At 34.1% G+C, this 19,455-nt stretch overlaps 1 protein-coding gene across 1 annotated transcript; it reads right to left on the bottom strand.

Annotated features, from left to right (window-relative positions):
• Positions 1-419: 419 nt before the first annotated feature.
• Positions 420-18,418, bottom strand: LOC104524612 (sec1 family domain-containing protein 1-like). The gene is made up of 9 exons (XM_010167546.1): positions 18,343-18,418; positions 17,701-17,763; positions 16,599-16,674; positions 14,280-14,333; positions 9,607-9,659; positions 6,905-6,938; positions 5,612-5,677; positions 1,593-1,661; positions 420-619 (listed from the first exon to the last, which is right to left on the bottom strand). The coding sequence occupies exons 1-9, from the start codon at positions 18,390-18,392 to the stop codon at positions 596-598; spliced, it is 489 nt and encodes a 162-aa protein (XP_010165848.1). The 5' UTR covers positions 18,393-18,418; the 3' UTR covers positions 420-595.
• Positions 18,419-19,455: the final 1,037 nt, after the last annotated feature.

Below are 19,455 nucleotides of genomic sequence, written 5' to 3'. Positions count from 1 at the left end.
AAGAGAAAAGCTAAATTAATGTATCAGAAACTTAGCATTGAAGGTAACTTCAAGTACATCTTTGGACCATGAAGCAAAGACTACACAAATCTAAGTACAAGAATAATGACTTTGGTAAAATAAAAGGGTAAGAACTAGAAGCCGTAGTTCTCTTATACTAAAGGCTATTTGTCTGTGGTCCTAACAAGCAGGCAGTTTTGTCCTTTTCAATTTTGTTAAATAAAGATAGTTGGCTTTCAAGAAGAACACACCTCCTAAAGACAGAGTTGACCTTTTCTTCATTGCTTTGTTTACTATAACAGAAACTATATATAAGAATTTGAAAATGCTGTGCTTTTCAGACAGCTCTGTCCTGTACCATAGCTAACACTGCATTTACAATGTAATAATGTGAAACTGACCCCCACCAAAAATAGAGCAGGTTTTAAGGTTTATTTCTGAAATGATATACACTGTATTAATTACAGATTTTTTTAAAAAGTTATCATATTAATGAAAGTTTTAATATAATGACAAAATTATAGATATGAAGATATTTGAATGTTGTAACAATTCTTCGTTGTCACGTTGCCATCCAGGTCATGGTGTTTCAGTTTTATTTCTGGCCGAGTTGGGACAGCTAAACATGAAGAGACAGAAAACCATTAGGTTGCTAATCTTACTCTTTTGGTCAAACTAATATCCAGTTCCTACAGTAAACATTTCTGTCCTATAAACTTTGGTTGTTTCTTACAACCCGAAGTATGCTGGTAATAGAATAGTTAATGCATACCCTCACAGGAGAGGATCTGAGCTTCACAGCTTAAGATGTTAATATATTTCAGAGGTAAAGGTGCAGCCTAGGTAGTCAAGTTGACAAAAATTTAATTAAGTTCACTGAAGAGTTATAAGCTGGTAAGTCTGACTTGTCTCCTTCAAGTGCAACAAGAATAAATTTAGTTCTTTAAAATGTAGTGTTGAGTAACAATTTATTCTCATCTTAATAGGAAGTCAAACCATAGGTGGTGACAGCTCCTGAAGGGCTATTATTTGCTGACTGCTGTGAATAACATTTATTTTGCATTTGTATTGGAATAAGGCATAGAGAAGTAATGGCAATGATAATGTTTTTAACAGCATTAAAAGACTGATTTTAATATAGGTATGGACAACCTCAAGCTCCCACTGGGCCAGTGCTTAACTAGCAAAATTTAGGACACAGGTTTCAAGACCATAGTTGAATAGCAGTTTTTAACTTGTAGAAGTCACCAGAACAGCCCAGGAAGACATGCTATTGGTGGAAAGTACCAAGTCCTGAATCTTTTTCTTTTTTTTTTTTTTTTTTTTTTTTTTAATTAGGATTTATGTTAAGACAATTATTACAAACTTGTTCACCTGCATTACCCGTGAACTCAGATGGACAATACAGGCCTTCAAAAGTTAATTAAAAATAATGACTCCAAGCCCCCATTTCAATCAAAAGAAACCAGATAACAATAACTTATATTAATCTTTCAATATGTATTTTTAATCCATGGAGAGATGTAAAGATAAGTAAATCAAAACACAATTGTAGAAGTGGTAAGTATTACAGAGGTTATCAAAGGTCCTACCTGTTTTATAAACTGTGTAGCATTAAAAAGTTCACTGCAGCCATACAGGATGTGTTTGCCTTGTTTACCCTAAAAAAATAAAAGATGGAAGAAATCAAGTGTTTAACAGAGGAGCAGAAGCAGGTTAAAATAATTGTATAAAAAAAAATCTTGATGATGTTTAGTTCCTACACTTTTTAGCTAGAAAAGAATAGTTGTTCCATCAGAGAAAAAAATTTGTAATTTGATTGAACTGGAAAATTAGAGCCCATAAGCAGAAAGTAAGTGGGAAAAATGGGTCATTTTCACATTTAAACTCACTAGAACATTAAATTCTTTGATGTATTTATGGATGGCTTGGGGAGGGTAACAACCTTCCTTGAGCAAACCCTACCCCCTGAAATAACTAGGCACTGCTCTTAGTATAGTAACAAGATATTTACTGTTTCTGTTGTAATAGAGCCTGAAAACTTCTGTCTGTATTTAATTTCCACGTAATGATGCTGATACTAAAACCAGCGTGTTTTGTAAAGGGATTCTGAAACAAAATGTCATCGATGTCAATAAGATGCATAACAAACCCAGTTTGCAGTGAAAGGTTTAACAGTATTTGTTTGATAGCTGCCAAAGGGCTATGTAAGCATTTTGGAAGTGAAGATTGTGTTGGGCTAATGGTCCCGTGGTTCCTCAAAGTTCAAGCGCAGGCTTGAGAAATCTGCTTCACTATTAAATTATTTTGCATTTTCCCGTATTATTTAGGTAAAACTTACTTATTAGAGAGCAAAATAGGAACATGCACCTTGACAAAATGATTTTATTTCACATGTATTACCAATTGTGCTGTTTCAGCAGAAGGTTACAGAAGCAGATTCCAACAGTCCTTCCCTGGCACTCACAGACTAACTGGGGAGATGGTAATCCTGGTTCAAGTCTTCATCTTTATTAATTTTGAGTGGTTTATGGAATAGGATCTTGAATTTGCATCTTCCCATGTTTCAGGCCAGTTTTTTAAATCTTGATGCCCAAACAGGTCTGGTTTTGATCTCAACTGGTATTTTGACAGATTCCACTCTCAGTATTATGACTGAATCGCACTTGTTTCTGTCTAGTACCGACAAAAAGTCTGAATTGATACAGATAATTGTGAAATGGGACTGCTGTCTTTCAGGCAGCTCTAAAATACACGTTCATGTACACATCCAGCCACATTCTTCTAAAACTATAATTTCAAATAAAAGCATACATGTTTTACAAGTAAATTAGTTAATCCATTCAAACAAAGAGATGTATGTCTAAATAATTAGTGGAGCCCAGTAGAAACCCCTTAACATCTAAAAAAAAAAAAATAATATTAAACTCAAGACTCGTCAAAGTCCAGTGTTTTCTAATGACTGAAAAACTGCTGAATTTTTTTTTTTTTTTGTGATAAATGATAACGTCTAGCACAGGTAGCTTGGAACAGCTTATCAAGCAGTACCTTTCTAACCATCTAAAAAAGGAAATTCAAGGACATGCTAAATTCTTTTGTACAAAACAGTATGCTAGCCTCCTCTGAGAGGCTCCCTATGGCTTGCACTTTTGACAACACATTTTCAGCATATTGAACTGAGCTTGGCCAGTATATCTATTTTAAGGCACAATATGCCTTACTGACATAAACACTTGCTTTTTGACAATGTGAGACAGTCCATTCTAGCACAGAACTGCAAATAATTGGATTTGAGGGTTCCTCTTAATCCTACAAAAATCCCCAGAATGTCAAAGCTGAATGAACATTGCTTCCTGTTTTAGAGAGGTTTAAAATACTTGCTCTGTGCTTTCAGAAGCAAACTGGCAAAACAGATAGTGCTTAGAAAAACAAAGCTGTGAATAAAATCTTTGTGGTATCTCCTTGAAAGAACAGAGCTGTTGATTCTGTTGATTTTTCTTTTTTGTTCTGAAGGAAGACTGATTGAATATTAGAATAATTAAAAAGCTACATCTGTTGAAACAACAGCTGCTGGAAATGTACCACAGGGAAAAGCAAATTTTATTGGATAAGCCTGTAAGAGTCATCTGGTAAAGACAGACAAGGCTGGGGGGTAGGGTGGGGGGGTGCAAAGTTGAATTAAGGCTTTAATTAACCTTTCTTGTTTTTTTAAGAGCAAATGGCTAAGTGGAATAAAGGTGAAGGAGCCTTCCCCCTTGGAGGGGGGGTGGTCCTCTCCCACTGACCAAGTATGGAGAAACTGACAGCACCCTTCAGCTGTGACAACTGATGATGAAGAAACCTCTGTCCGTGGGCTCCAGAAGAAGAAAAACTACATCCAACTTCTGACTCTCCGTAAGACGGAACATTACCATTCCTGTAGTTTTCAGTTCTTTCTGCCCTCTCCATCTGTTTACCAAACGACCTCCTGTTTGCCCTTACTCCTCAGAAACTTCAGCTTCCCACCACTCTGTATGAAGTGCTGAGTGTTTGTCATCATACAAATGTTTTGTATATACACACATAAAAGGCTGTGCATACACAGCAAACCTCAGCTCTGTCAGTATTTAGCTATATATCAGAGAAGTGTATCGGCCTCTAGGGGATTCAGAGTTTTATTTTACTAGGAAGGAACAAATCCATATGTTGCTGGGCATCTTTTTAATTGATACAGTACCTGAAGTAGCTTTGAGTAAATGAAGGAGCAAGCCAAAAGTTTGACAATGCACCCTGTTACAGGCAGATACACCACTGAATGCTGTCATTAGTTATCAAGAGCAGTAGTAAGTGCTAAGCTGAGCCTAAATAATTTCTTTAACTTACATTCCTCTTCCTTTCCTTTCACCTACCCAGACCAGCTCTGTTCCAAAATGGCTGCCTGTTAGAGGCGGGAAATCAACCCAGTACACATGTTCTGACTTTATGTTCTTCAAGATTTACCTGGACATAAAACAGTCATGTGCTTGTTTTGTGGAAGAAGTGTTTTTCAGTAACTAATGCTCCATCTTTATTCTTCTGTGTGAAAAGCCACAATCCAGGACAAGACCATCATACAATGAACAAGGTTAAGGTCGGGAAGGAAGAATGGTACTCTGCTGCACTTGAATAATTTATTATCTACCTCAAAATTTTATCAAGGTTCCTTTTGTATTTTGTTATTCCTGGAAAGTGCTTGAATCCCACTCCTGTCCCCCAACAACTGTAATGATGTAGTTACTTTCCTCCATCCACAGCCTTTTTGTATACACGTGTTCTGCTAGGCTGGCCAGCTGGAACCAGCATTATCTAGCTGGTTACATATTTTCTTCTTTGTGCATATGACATCTCTTATGATTTCTACACAGAATCAAATGATGCAGCATATGAAGAATGAGCTTCTATTAATGCATTAGTAAAAACTTATAAATGTGGGTAAATAATAAATGCTCAGATATTGATGCCAATCTGATCTTTGCTTTGACAGATAGCACAGTAAACAACAGACATTACGCTCAGGTAAGATTCTTGTAAAATAAAGATACTGTTGCCTTGTTTAGAACTGACTTCATATTGCTAAGTGGCATGCAAAAAAGCTTTTGCAAGACTTATGAAAACTAGAGAATTCTGAGCAGTTCCTTACTTTCAAGGCTATGATACCCTACAGCTGCTTTATTTAACAACAACAAACAAAAACTAGTAACAGGACTCAAAAAATATGTACGAGCAGCAAAACTGACAGCAGTTGATATTAATACAGAAGACAGGTTCATTCAGTCAGCTACATCTGCTGATGGTTTTCAACCATGTTAGTGTGTATGAAGACAAAATAAAGCAGAATGCAGTTTATTTACTCAATTCAAAAGCGCAACATGAGCAAAATCTCCAGAAACAGTAACTCTCTGTTGGTCTGAATTAATAATCCACATTTTCTGCTGAGTTCTTATATACTTTTTTCCCAGACTCTGTATATAATAGGGATGGTTAAGGCTAATTTCATGGACTCAATCTTCTAAATACTAAATGTTGCAGAAAACCTACTAAAACTCATTTGTATCAGTAAGTTACAGATGACTACTGACAGAAGTGCACATACCTTTATGTAGTCAATAAGATTTTGATATTCGATATAGTTGCCTCCTCCAACTACAAACACTATTGCCTAAAAGGGAACACACACATAATTACAGTATGTATTCAAATTCTTAACATTTCAGTAGTGAAATATATACCAAATCATTAAACCTACAGCAAAAATTATCCTAATCACACTGCAGTCTAACAAGAACAGATACAGAACCACTAGCTTCCTACCTCAAAGAAGATGATAGAATTAGAATAGTTTTAGTAGCATGCAGAATAGCAAGCTGAGAGCTTTTAACATGTCACTATCTTCTACTAAGAAATATCTGAAATACATGGTTTGAACATGTGACTTTTCTGTGCCCATAGGAACTGTTAAAATATTTCCATGGCTGCTTAAGAATTAATTCAGGACACAAATGAAATACTTCTGTTACAAAGGAATATACTTTTTCACTCTCACTTACTACTGTTAATAATCTATATATTACAGGTAAAGGCCATCAGTATTTTCTGGGCTATGTTTAAAGGAGAACAATTAATGAATAGAAAAGGAAGACTTAATAGTTGCATCATTTTTGTTAATGTTCATTATCCAAATTTTTTTTACTACACTGTAGAGATTTTCTATAGACTTTATGTTACTCTTGACATTTTTGCTGTGACCATATCTGCGAGCCATATACATGACACCATATGGCATTTCTTTTGTTCAGGAGGATAATTAGGATATTTCAAGAGAACTCTTGAGACATATGCATAGATTTTGCCTGTGAAACTGATGGTAGTAACATCAGATAAGTAAGACTTTTACTATTTGCAAATATTTATGTTGAAAAATATTGAAAGTTACTGGAATTTGTATAAAATGACAACATTTGTTGTTTTGCTTTTTTCCTATAATTGCAAAGACTTTAAAATAGTCACTTAAATCAGTGGTCAATACTGCTATTTAAGGCTGGACAAAGGATTAAATCTAGAGAGCATTCTAAAGATCTGGTACAAAAATGCACATTTTAAAGTGCTGAGTACCCAATTATTAAAAAAAATCCCTGTAATTACTTCCAGAAGAATTCTAGATTTTTTTTCCTCCAGTATTAGTTAATGTTTACATAGTCCTTTGAAAATTAAGACTTCTTCAGAATATCAGCCAATTACAAATTAATACTAGATGTAATTAGGCTAAGTGGTTTTTGCAAACAAGACCTCTTGTTTTCTTAATCATGATCATCAAAAATGACTGGTACTTCAGGATTTTATTTTTTTAAACACAGGAACACTGAAAAATAATTTCTTCATGACTTACCTCCTGGAATGGGTTTTTGTTTCTTGGAACTGAGCTATAAAGAGAAATACAAACAAATTACAACTTAGATTTTATTAGATGTTAATATAAATATACAAAGTAAGTATCACGTACACATCATGTTTATGGAATACTATAATATTAGACAAAGATAAAAAATAGAACAATAATTGCCTGTCTGCATGCATTCTGCAAGTATTTTATTTAAATTATCTGTTATGGAAAAATAATTCATTCTACAGGAATGAAGACGTAAGTAAACAGGAGTTCTACTTCACTAGTTTTAAGGTTGCTGTTTGAATCATAATGACAATGCTTCTTTTGGAGCTTAAAAGCTCCAATTACAGCGCTGCTAGCTAGAAGCAAATACAATGAGTAAAAAATGTCATCAGCATTAGCACAGTTCATGACGCTGACAAATCCTGCCCACTGGAATCTTAACCAGGTAAGCCAGTCAGGTTGCAGTGCCTGCAGAGATTCTTAGTGATGCTACAAAATCTCAAAAACTACTCTAGGCAGCAGGTATGTGTCAGGTGTCACGGCGATGTTAAGATTAACATGATTTAAGGAAGGAGAGGTAAGTTATGGTTTGGGTGGTACAGACTCTTCCTCTCCATTTGAATACACAGTCCCAGCCACAGGAAGGTAGCAGGGAGAGGGGGAGAAACTTCTTTTTGGGCATCCCCTTGTACCTTTTTAGGAAGGGAAAAAGCAAAGAGAAAGCTCTGAGGGGGTCAGTCTGCTCTCCTGCCCTTTACTCACCCACTGCCCCTGCCTTCCTGCCCTGTACTGGCCTGAACATGAGATGTACTTGAGTACATCTTATGTTCTAACACAGGTTAAGGGTTGTTTTTTCCCCTTCAACTTATCTTTTCAGTAAGTTTTCTCTGACTGACCAACAACAATTGACTTAATGTGGATTCCAGTGTATCAGAAAAATAAGTTTTAAGAGGGAATGGCTATCTCTAATATCTTGTTTTGATCTGTCATGAATAGTACAGACTCCCCACCAGTAGAACTGTTAGCCCAGCTCTCTCCTCGTTGGAATATGCTATAACAAATCCACATACATTTCGTGCCATCCTTTCAGAGGGCAAGCCCTGTTCACACTTGACACAGGCTTCACACAGGATATAAAGATACTGTTTTGCTAAGAGTGAATTACAGTAATGCAGCTCCTACTCGATTTAAAAAATAATAGGTAGAAATGCCAGTATTTCTTAAAACAGGAGTAGGTTAGGAAAAAAAAAAAGTAATTTAAAAAATATAATTGCATTAATTATACTATTTGATATTGTTACTTTAAACATAATATTTTTGTAAAGCCAGCTAACCTATTCTTTTTTTTTTTAATCATCTACATAAATATTTGAAGGGAGAATTAGACAAACCACTATAGGGCTAGACTAGAGTTTTGTTGTCATGCTCAAATATGATTTAAGGAATGTAACTTGAGTTTATGTAAAAAAACCCAAACAAACCCCAAACCATAAATCAAAAGTTCTTCCTCTGGGATGACTATTACAGCTACACAGAATGGCACATTCATTAATTGCTGTAAATGCATATCTTTACATTGATTAAAATAACAAAGGAAATATATGGAGTGGGTAAAAATGCACATTTACATGAGAAAAACCCTTTGCCTTTAATAAAACAATCGTGGCACTTTTGCAAAAAATCTTCCAAAAATGCTGTAAAAGCATAACAGAACAATGCCAGTTGCAATGAAAATGAAACATAACATACTGGGAAATTTTTTTTCTCTGTTGCTTTCAAAATCTGCTTACCTTTGAAATTATATAGTCTGTAATAATACTTTCCAATAAAACACATATATTACCTGAAATTTGTTTCCTATTACTACTTATGCTGTCAGAAATCTACTTTCCATGAAACAAGAACAGAGGAAGTGGGGACAGATTTTAATGCAAATAATTAAAACCAATCCTGGACCTACTTTATCCATATTTGTCCTGTAATAAACCCCTGCAATTAAATGATCTGACTATTTTCCCACAGCTCAGATGAAAATGATTTTTATATGTTAAAATTAAGTATCTTCTCTGTTCCTAGGATTTTAGATATGAGACTATCAGCCAGTTATTAGTCAAAATTATGAAGCAAAAGGTAGACATTTATAAATTTCTAGTGTAATTCCTCTTCATCTCTTTTATTTGCAAAATAAACTGTGTTCAACTCTCTCTTCATATGCACATGAATATAAAATGTGCAGCTGTCTACACCAGAGCAAATGCAGTCCATTTTTTAATGATTTTTGCAAATTTATTAAAAAACTACTAAAGAAGGGTTCTATTCAAATTAAAATTTTAACTGTTTAAAAAGTAATAAATTTTGGTGCACTATCCAATGACTTTTTAATTTAACAGTGAAAAACCACAAAGTTTCAAATAAACCAAGCAGTACAACTATAAATAATTCTAACATTTATTATTGTTAAACATTAGTACACATTCCTGTGACTAAACTGATGTACTTGTTAGCAGCATCCTCAGTCACTGGAACAAAAATTTTTTATCAGTGTTATTCCCATTGTGAATTCCTTCAACACCAACTGTCTTGACTTAGAATTAATGATTCAAATTAATTACTTGTAGTCAGCAAGTAAAATAAAACCAGATTTCTTAAGTTAGCCTTTTTGCAGGGTACAAGGAAAGAAGCAAAACTCATAGTAAACTCACCTGTCACTGCCTCGTAGCATCTTGGGGTCAAAATACCGGTAGTCATCTGTCTCCTGTTAAAAAGTATGTTTTTATCTCCAAAGATTGGAATTTTGGCTTATGAATTTCTGCTTGTATCTATTATATTAAACATCATTTAAGCCAACATCATTTCCCATTTAGCAGTCACATCATTCAAAATTAATTGTGGTGTCCACTAATATTTATCGTATTTATGCAAAACTGATCCAGTACAGAATAAACAACAGTGAGAGAGCTATGAAGGGTGCGATTGAGCTTTTTGGTTCTGGTTCATCTAAAATTGACTATTACACACTTTCAAAAAATACACTGGCTGCATAATAAATCTCAAGAGAAAGGCAGTATGCAGAGAGAAAAATTAAAGTGTTACCAGCTTAAGAAGAACATCACATGGTTAGTTATAAATGTTAAAATTTTCCAGGTTACGGAGATCTGCTGTTGATTTAATATCATAAAACAAAACACTGCCAGGGCAAGGAATGCTAAATACAAGATAGATGAAAATCTGCTACTGTTACATAACTTACCATTTTCAGTTCATGATTTATGACTACTATTAAACCAAAATTAAGCTCTTGAAGAAGAAATGAGTTCCACAAGAATTTGAAAAGTCTGACTGTCTAAACCAGACCGTTTTCTTCACACAAAACACTAAAAGCACTTCCAATATTTTTATTGGCAACAAGCAGGATTTTTGCCAATTATTACGGATGAAAAACAAACTTCTTAGTAACTCCTTCTGACAACTACTTGGCTTTCTTCTGTTTCTATACTGCATTTTCACCCAGGTACTGTGAAGTTTAGTTTGTGGATACAGAGCATGCATGGCTACAGCTGAATTCATCTGGGTGCTTACATGCAAGATCTCTGTGTTTTGGTGATTCTGTAGAGCAGAAGTAATTCTTCTTCAGTAGCAGACATTATCTGGAGAATTTATTAGAGCTCACAAAGCATAACTATCTCTAACACAACAAAATATTTAGTACGTGTGGTGGTTACACATAGAGAAAATAAATCTATTTTATATTAAGAACTTTATATAATTAGAGAAAATAAGTCTCTTGTCCTCAACTTTTGGTTTTTTAAAAAATCAAATTTGGATCTAATTTCGCACTGAACGTCTGTAAAATGCTTTTATATGCTCCACTGGGCATTTCAACTGCATTTGTAAAGTCTTCCAGAATTCATGATTTTGGTAGCCTCGTACATAAAGGTGGCATAGCAACTTGGAAGTAATGAGAGAGCTGGGAACAGATAGATATTGCTAGACTAAAACTGACAGGTATTTGAGAAACCTTTAGCTCTGATAAAGAGCTGCAGTTTCCCTGCTTGTTAGAATGAATTGCAGATTAATGACAGAGCTAAAATCAGAGTTAATAACCAATAACATTTCCTCCTGCATATATTACTGCTGTGTTTTTTCGCTGTGGGCTTGTGTAAGTAGACACATAAGAACAAGTGAAGTAATAGAAATGTGATAAGCTAGTTTATTTTTTTGTTGTTTAAATACCCCACTCCTGTTGAAATCAGTTCTGAGGGTGCAGGGAAAGAAACCCTACTAGATTTTATTTGCTTTAAGAAATAGCTAGTCTGCCAATAAAAGCAACTGTATAGCGGTTTCCTTACACACAATTGAATTTTTGACTTCCCCAAGTAATTAAAGAATAAAATTCATACTTTTGAAATTATAAACTTAATTTTCAAGATTTCAAATTAAAATGGAAAAAGACCCATGGAAATATCCCTGACTTTAAGTCTGTATTTGTTTTTCTGCAGAAGCAAACATGACTACTTTGGATTAAGGAATTTTTAGAATTTTTTGCTGTAATGCATGAAAGGTAATCATACAGTGTATCCAAAGCCTGAAAGATACCATATTCACTGAAAGGGATGATATTAACCAAAATACAGTTCCATTCATATACATCACAAATAAGACTTACCTAACTCTTAAGTCAATACAAATGTACGTACTATGTTGATAGACTTTGGGACTTTGTCATAAAAATATTAAAGGTTCACTTATCAAAGATTGTCCTTACTCAAGAATCAAACTATGTTGTGGAAGATACTTTAAAGAAGCTCCATAATTCTATAGTAACTGGTGGTCAGTTTAACATCTATGGGCTAAAATTTGTGTATACTTGACAATATGGTTTTTTTAAGAAGATTTAAGGTTTTAACCAATCTCTATTTAGTGATACCAAAACAAAGCAACTATGTTATTAGATTTATGAACAGAACATTCCTTTATGAAAATCCCAAAAGCAATGGCTTAAGAACCTGCTTCAACCAATAAATGCTAATATTAAAAAGCCCCCAAGTATCAGATTACTGTAAGGTCATCAATGAGTGTTTCTGAATAAGTATTTCAAGAAAAAGTGTAACTATAGTTAAACAATCTGGACAAATTTTTAAAATTACAGGATGGTATTATTGCCCATAAGAACTGTTCTATCTGTTCCAGCTTCTGAAAAACTTAGAAAGCACAGGCACAGACTGATTTGTCCTTCCCGGTAGCTGTCCTTCTGAGACAGAAAAAGCAGCAGGGACAAGTAACATACACAGTGATTTACAGACAAACCTACAGAGTTTTGCACAGCAAATAATTCTGAATAGGTTTAAAATTTCAACTGACAATAATATTTGTGAGTCTTGGTAGTACAACTTGTACATTTCATATATTTACTTAATTGTTGCATTTTACATTTAGAAAATAATTTATTTACATTCATTGTAATAACTGACTTCTCAATAATCTGTTCTAATTTTGCATTACAACTTTTATCTGTATGTACGTTTCATACACTAATCACTCTGGTTAGTAAGATTCAATGAATACAGGAGATTTTTTTTCTGTGTTGTAAAAAACCCATAATCTTAAGCTTTTTTTCCCCTCCCTTGTATATTTTGCCTGCAGTGCACTAGTTTTCTATTCCAGGAAACAGAAAAGGACCTCATACATCAGAAGATGAACAGAGGCAACAGTGGTGTTATTTCTACATGTTGTCCTTTTCCAGATAAAATTTCACTGCTGTTGATGGTACAGCAAATCTAAACATACTCCACAATGACTCCCTGGCTTGCTTCTGTTAGTTGAAACTTACTCAAAAAGTTGCCATCAATTTTCCTGCAGGTTAGGAGAATCATTCTTTAGGGCTTGTCTGGTCTGCTAAGACTTGAAAAGTAGGACTCCCTGTTTTGGGCCATGAATTTCAGTCTCTGACATGGCAGTGAAACATGAAGATGCTGTCTGACAGATTGGCTCAATCTCTGCCTTTTCAAGTGAGAAAATCAATGTTTTCTCCAAATTATCAAAGTGATCGTGGCTGTTTTCTGCCAAGTGAAATGTGACATATCAAGTCAGCAAAAAACCGCATATGATTTGTAAACTTTTCTGAATCAATTCCTAAACGTGTAGCCTGAGGAAAACAGGGTTTATTTAAAAAAAAAAAAAAAAAAAAGAAATTGTTTCATTTTTCACCTACTTGTAACTTATCTGGAGTTTTTAATTTCAGCTTTCTGTATTAAGTGTTCTGAGTGACCTCTACTGGTTGACTAGACAAAATCAGCCCCATGCCTCTCTTCCAGGTCTTGCAAACAGGGACAACAATCCACTGCCACTGAAAACAGGGTAAATTTCTTTGTTTGTTAAGAGAAAGCACATTTTCTGCTAACAGTCATGATATTATATGAAGTACAGTTTCAGAAAAGACAGGATTACTTACATGTTGATAATTTTCATATTTTACCATTGTTTATCTCCCTTTACATATAGTTAGTACCTGAAGGTGAAAGTGGGCTAAGAAGAATGTTTTAAATCTACTAACCAGTGTGAGATATTACTATTGTATCTCTCTGCTAATGCTGATGTCATTAAACCAGGAAGACTAAGACGATGTGGCAAACATATTAGAGCTTTCTAAATTACTTTCAACAGGTGACTCTTTCAGAATAAGTTTGTGCACAAGTTTGATAAGAGTTCTGAAGTAATGAAATACACAGCAAGGGAAAAAGACTGCTTTGACTATAGAAAAATACTTAGGACTATTTTTAGCTGTAAATTCTAGCAAATGTCTTGACTATCTAGCTAACATTTAAGCATTTCAAAAGCTTGTAACTTAGAAAGTCTGAGTAAATTTTCACAGAAACAAGGGGAAAAGGGGACTTTTCTGACACAAAACCAACTCTGCTTGCAAACTGAAAGACTGCATGAGTACTAAAATATTTTCCACTAAATAGCAAAGCTTTAAATACATGGGAAACAAAATTTTCTCTAACATAACTCCTTGTCACTACATTATTTCTGAAATACTGCTCTTAAAAAAAAAAAAAAAATCACCTTGATGTAAAGAAAATTTCAGCCCACAGTCTTAAACTCAATATAGCACAAAAGCAACAGAAGCTCAGAATAGGAAAAAACCCCTCAAAAACATTAATTCCAATGAGACACAATGAATTGCCATTGTTTAGAAACTACTTTTATGCAAAAAATCTTATGAAATAGTTATGAAAATGGTTCTGTTCTTGAGGTACAGTATGATTAGATTTAACTGCATTAGCATGAAAAAAACAGCCATAGGATGTTACATATCACAGCCTCAAGATTCCATTTGTTCCACCTGTTTCCAGGTGAAGGCAGTTGTACTCACAGGGTTTGACTTCATCTCCATAAGGCTGTCCAGTATACGTGTGACTGGCAGGTTCTGTAAAACATCGTGTGAAATTAACGGAACACTGAATTATTCACAGGCACGCTATTATTTATAGAATAGTTTATGGAGCATTTGAAGTACTACTTTAAACAGTTTTCCTCTTATATTCTGTAAAGTTGTGCATTTTTATCATCCTCTAAATTACTTTTTTGTACAGAAAATGCAAACATATGAGGAGCATTTAGCTAGAGGATGATAAAAAGTGCAAAAAAGTGTGAAGATAGGAACAGAGTTGTATTTCTGCTTATATTACCAATATAAGCAGACATGTGACAATGTATTAATTCTTATAAAAAAATACTTTGCAGTTTAAGGAAATAATTTTAAAGCTGAAGATGAGAATTACAGGTGTGACTCTAAAAGAGAACTAATGTTGTCAAAGAAAGGGGTAAAAAAAGCAATCCTGGCAACCAATGCTTGGATGAACTGGAAAGGAATAAACTGAGGTGAGATTCAAAATTACTTTTCCTTATTTAAGATGGGAAATGTTAGCTTGGACAAAAGATCTGAAGTATTCAACAGTCAAACCACTGTAGTTGTAATAAACTGAGGGAGAGTTTACATAGCAACGGAATTGAGAATGTGTCTTGTTGACAGAATATATCAAAAAAGGACATTCCAAAGGATGATCTACTAATAACACTGAAAAATTCTTAGTAAAAAAACAGTGTAAATCTCCAAATGACCAAATGACAGATAAAAATTTAACTTTAATAGAAATACCACAGACCAACATCAGGCTTAAAAACACGAGGAAGAACAGCATTTTATTTGGCTACCCCAAAACACCTGGAGAAGAAATTAAAAGCTAGAAAAAAAAAAATCCTGAAAACAGCATCATTGTGGCTTCTTACTCACTCAGAACCCAAACCACAGCAAGCCATTTTGTCAAGAACAGTACTAACTTTTTAAAGCCACATGTTAAAAGAAATGACAAAATGTTTAATACAAGGAGAATAGGAAGTCTCATTTAGAATACAATCATTATCTATTGTTACAAGTAACAGTTTATCTGAAGATCTCTCTATAAATATAACATACAGGCACACTGCATATTTAAAAGTTTCCTCAACCAATTTCATGACATACCACTGATTTCTAACTGTGCAATGCAACTTATATCCAGTCATAGCGATATTCCTGCAAAATTAATTTGATTGATTACCCTACAAAAGCCACAAATACAATATTTTAAAACTCTTATGTGATAGCTGATGCTTTTCGTGCACTAATTATGTGTATAATAGGATGACTAAACAAACAACAACATGATAAGATTAGCTATGTCAAACAGATGCATGTTTAATTAGAGGTGACTTGTAATTTCATTTAGTTCTGATATGCTGTATTTCTAAATTAAATTCTCATTCTTCCACCAAGAATTATAATATGATGAATTATCTTTTTCTTAGAAATCTTGATGTCAAAATATGAATTTGAATTTTTAACTGTAAATATTTATTGCCACCTCACCAAAGTGCATATTGGAGAAAAGAATGCATCCTTTACAGGGCAGCAAGCTTCTGAGAACCACAATTCAAAATTTCAGCTATGAGTTATACAACCAGTATCTTTTTTTTGTTATTTGTTTTCTTCTGGGGGGTGTATGTTGAAATTTGTGTGCAAGTTATGCTCAGAAATGTTTTCTAAAGTTAAATGAATATTTGAAAGTGGCCATGTCATTATAAACACCCTTTGATTTTCAAGCACATTTCAAGGTTATGGTTACTGTATGTTACTTATGTGGGAAAACTAGAAATGTTTGAATTGTAACTGAACGGAGAACGAATGCTTTCAGTCTTTCAGTCACTCTGGAATAGATGCATTTAATATATGCTGTTCTAAGTAAAGACACAGAGGGTTTTTTTTTTTTTTTATGAAGGTCTAGTCTATTTTGAATACTCCACAGTTGCTCTTATAAAGCTGAAATTAGTCTTAATTGCATATACTGGAATCAACTCCTTACAAATGGAGGTATTCAAAGAAAATTTGAACATTATCTGTTACTTGTCTAAAACCAGGAAGCTAGGATGTGATACATCTATCTATCCACCAGCAGAGGCTGATGTTTGTTTTTTTACTGTACAGAAAATTTGAACATTATCTGTTACTTGTCTATAACCAGGAAGCGAGGCTGATGCTTGTTTTTTTACTGTATGACTAATTTTATTAATCTGACTGAGGTACTGAAAGTTGTTTTGCTAAATGTTCACAATGCTCATGTGATAGATCTAAAAAATTTGGTTTTAAACTTACTTGTTGCTTAAGTACTAAGTTCTTCACTCCTTCCATTACAAACTGTGATCCTGTATTCATAACACGTGAAAATAGACTGAAAAACAAAATAAAGATGATTTGTAAGACCTTCTTTTTTTAATTTGCTTTCTTAAGCTTTATGCTGACATCCAATTCCCATTAAAGCTGATGGGACTTAAGTACAAAGTCATTCAATTTGTCATGAAATACATTCTTCAAACCACACGGCAACCAAGTGTATGGGAATACACCTATGATCTAGCAGTACAGATCCTTACCTATAAATAGCAGTCTCTAGTCTTTAATCCACTGAACAGTTTATTTTACAACTTCAGTAATACAAGGATTTTAGTGCTTCTTTCAAGTGGGTGTCCTAATCACCAGAGTTAACAGAGATGCTCAGTGTCTCCAACCAACCAACCAGTAATTTTTACACGTGAGAGAGCACCAGAATTCTCTCTAACCCTACTGTGCCACAGTTTCCTTATGACAGCGCATTCCTGAAAGTAAAGCTGGTAATCAGGATTCAAATCCTCTCAAGCATGGAAAGACTCAAGTCCCATAACCTGTATCCTGTATGGGATATATGTATCCTTAGCACAGTCATTATCTTTTCATGTCTTGAAATAAAAAATGAAATCTTTCAACCAGCAGACAGACACCCAGTCCAGGACACCCTAATGACAAAGCAGTGTGTTTTTGCACCCCTGACAGTCTCCACGCCCTGGAGAGAACCAGTTTTGAATAGACAGAGCTGTTCTCTTCTGCCATTCACTAAATTGAGCTCAAAATGATGGCTGTCATAGATCCATTCCTTGGTGCTGAATTCTTCTATGAGAGTACATTTAAAAATGTGCAGGTGCAGATATCACTATATTAAGTTACTTTGTAGATGTAGTCACAGATCCTTTTATTTTCCTGTGTGTAAGTCCTATGCACTGTTAAGGGGAGAAGAGTGCTTGTAATTGTCTGTAACTTAAAACTTTTTACAAATAAGGAAATGTTTTATTCTGGGCTTTGTACAACACTAATCACAATTTCAGCGCTACTTGAATAAACTAAAAGAACACAAAGGCTTATGGAAAATTAATCAAAAGCATACCCCAAAGGTTTAGGCGTAGTGTTTCCATAGCTGGTTGGAGCTGAAGCCATCTTAGTGAAAGCCCTGTGAAAGCAGGGATAGAAATCAAATGCTTATTCTCATGGCACATACTGCTACAAAATGTTCCATTCTGGTCATCTGAAAGTAAAAAAACTTCTGCTTCTCAAAATCTTTTAGGAAGTAACTATTTATTACATGCACCTCTTGTCTAGAAATATAATAGTTAAGGAACTGCAAGTAATTCAATTTTATACTTAAAAGACAAAGACTTTATTCTGATACTGTGGAAAACTAGAATAACTGATTGATAAGCAGCATGGCTCTTCAATATGAACCAAACAAATTTAAGAGTTTGAAGAAGCACAACTTTTCATTTAATTCAAAAAGTTGTTTCTGTCTTGGATCATTAAGTACACTACCATGTGTCATGGTCAATAGTGTTCTGGCATTACTGGAGTTTAGTTTTAAAATATGATTTGCATGTTATTACCATAACAATGACAGCAAAAAATGATGCCAGAATGAATGCTTAAGGATAATTTAGATATATGAGAAGTTACACTTAATTCTGTGATAACAATGCTGAGTTCTGTAAAACTACCCAGTTATAGCCTCACATAGGAGAAAAAATAAATTACTTACTTCCATTGTTTTATGTAGCTCAGAGGAGCAAGATTACAACCTGCATCCATCAATGCTTTTTTATACTGGTCCAAATCAATCTGAAATTCAAAAGGTTGCAATTACTCTTAACTCTCTTTATGTGGAAAGACCAGATATCCTTATCTTCTATTAAATAAGCAGTGTAAAGCTATTGCATTAACCAAAGTTAAAAGCTATTTATGAGTCCTAATCCCATCTCCTACCAAGTACAAAAATATAACTTAAAATGCAATTTGCTCTCAGCAGTTCTCATTAAACTTAACAGTATTTGTGGAATTAAATCCTGTGCACTTTCAGAGGAACAGTCTTTTATAAGGGCATCTTTAAAAAACCTGACAGAATACTGGTTTCTGTAAAATGTCACAACAGCAAATATAAAAATGAAGAGGCGTGAATATACATTTACAAGAATACTTTCTCTTTGCCTAACCCCACGTATTTTTGGTACCACATAATATTTCTACAGTATAATAAAAATCTTCCTTGAAATTAATCATCATAAGTTCAACAGAAATATTAAACTGTTTCCTGAAATATTCAGATATTGGCACAAGAAGCATTTCTCCTTTATTGATCTGCTAGTCAACTGACCCAATTATTCTTGCATATACGAGGATAGAGTGAATAGAGTCTTATTAACATTTTGTTTTATCTACTTCTTCTGAGCAGAGAAGAAGAATAAGAGAAAGCATGCCAAGATATGTCTCGCAGTAAATCTGAACTAAATATTTCAAAAGATAATCTTCCTTCTTACTAGTCATTCATATCCTTTGAAATGGTGGCTAATTTGTGAGCAGATTCCCTGATAATACTACAAAATTTATTTAAAGTTTTAGTATTTCCCCAGCATTTCATACTTCACTTAAAATTGATGCAGAAATACCTATTTTGTGCTGAAATGATACAGAAAAATCCTTCGTGGTAGAGTCTGGACGCTGTAAAGAACATACATACCTCTGAAGGTGCCTGGGCTGAGCTTATGTAATAGATAAGAAATAATCGCATTTTGTCTTCTGGAGTTCCCGCTGCAGTAAAAAAAAAACAGAAAAAGCATTAAAAAAACTACAATTGTAACTATGCTGCTATGTTAAA

The sequence above is a fragment of the Antrostomus carolinensis genome, unplaced genomic scaffold, assembly GCF_000700745.2.
Source record: "Antrostomus carolinensis isolate BGI_N321 unplaced genomic scaffold, ASM70074v2 scaffold7395, whole genome shotgun sequence".
Lineage (NCBI taxonomy): Eukaryota > Metazoa > Chordata > Aves > Caprimulgiformes > Caprimulgidae > Antrostomus > Antrostomus carolinensis.
This window is presented reverse-complemented; position numbering and strand designations above follow the sequence as displayed.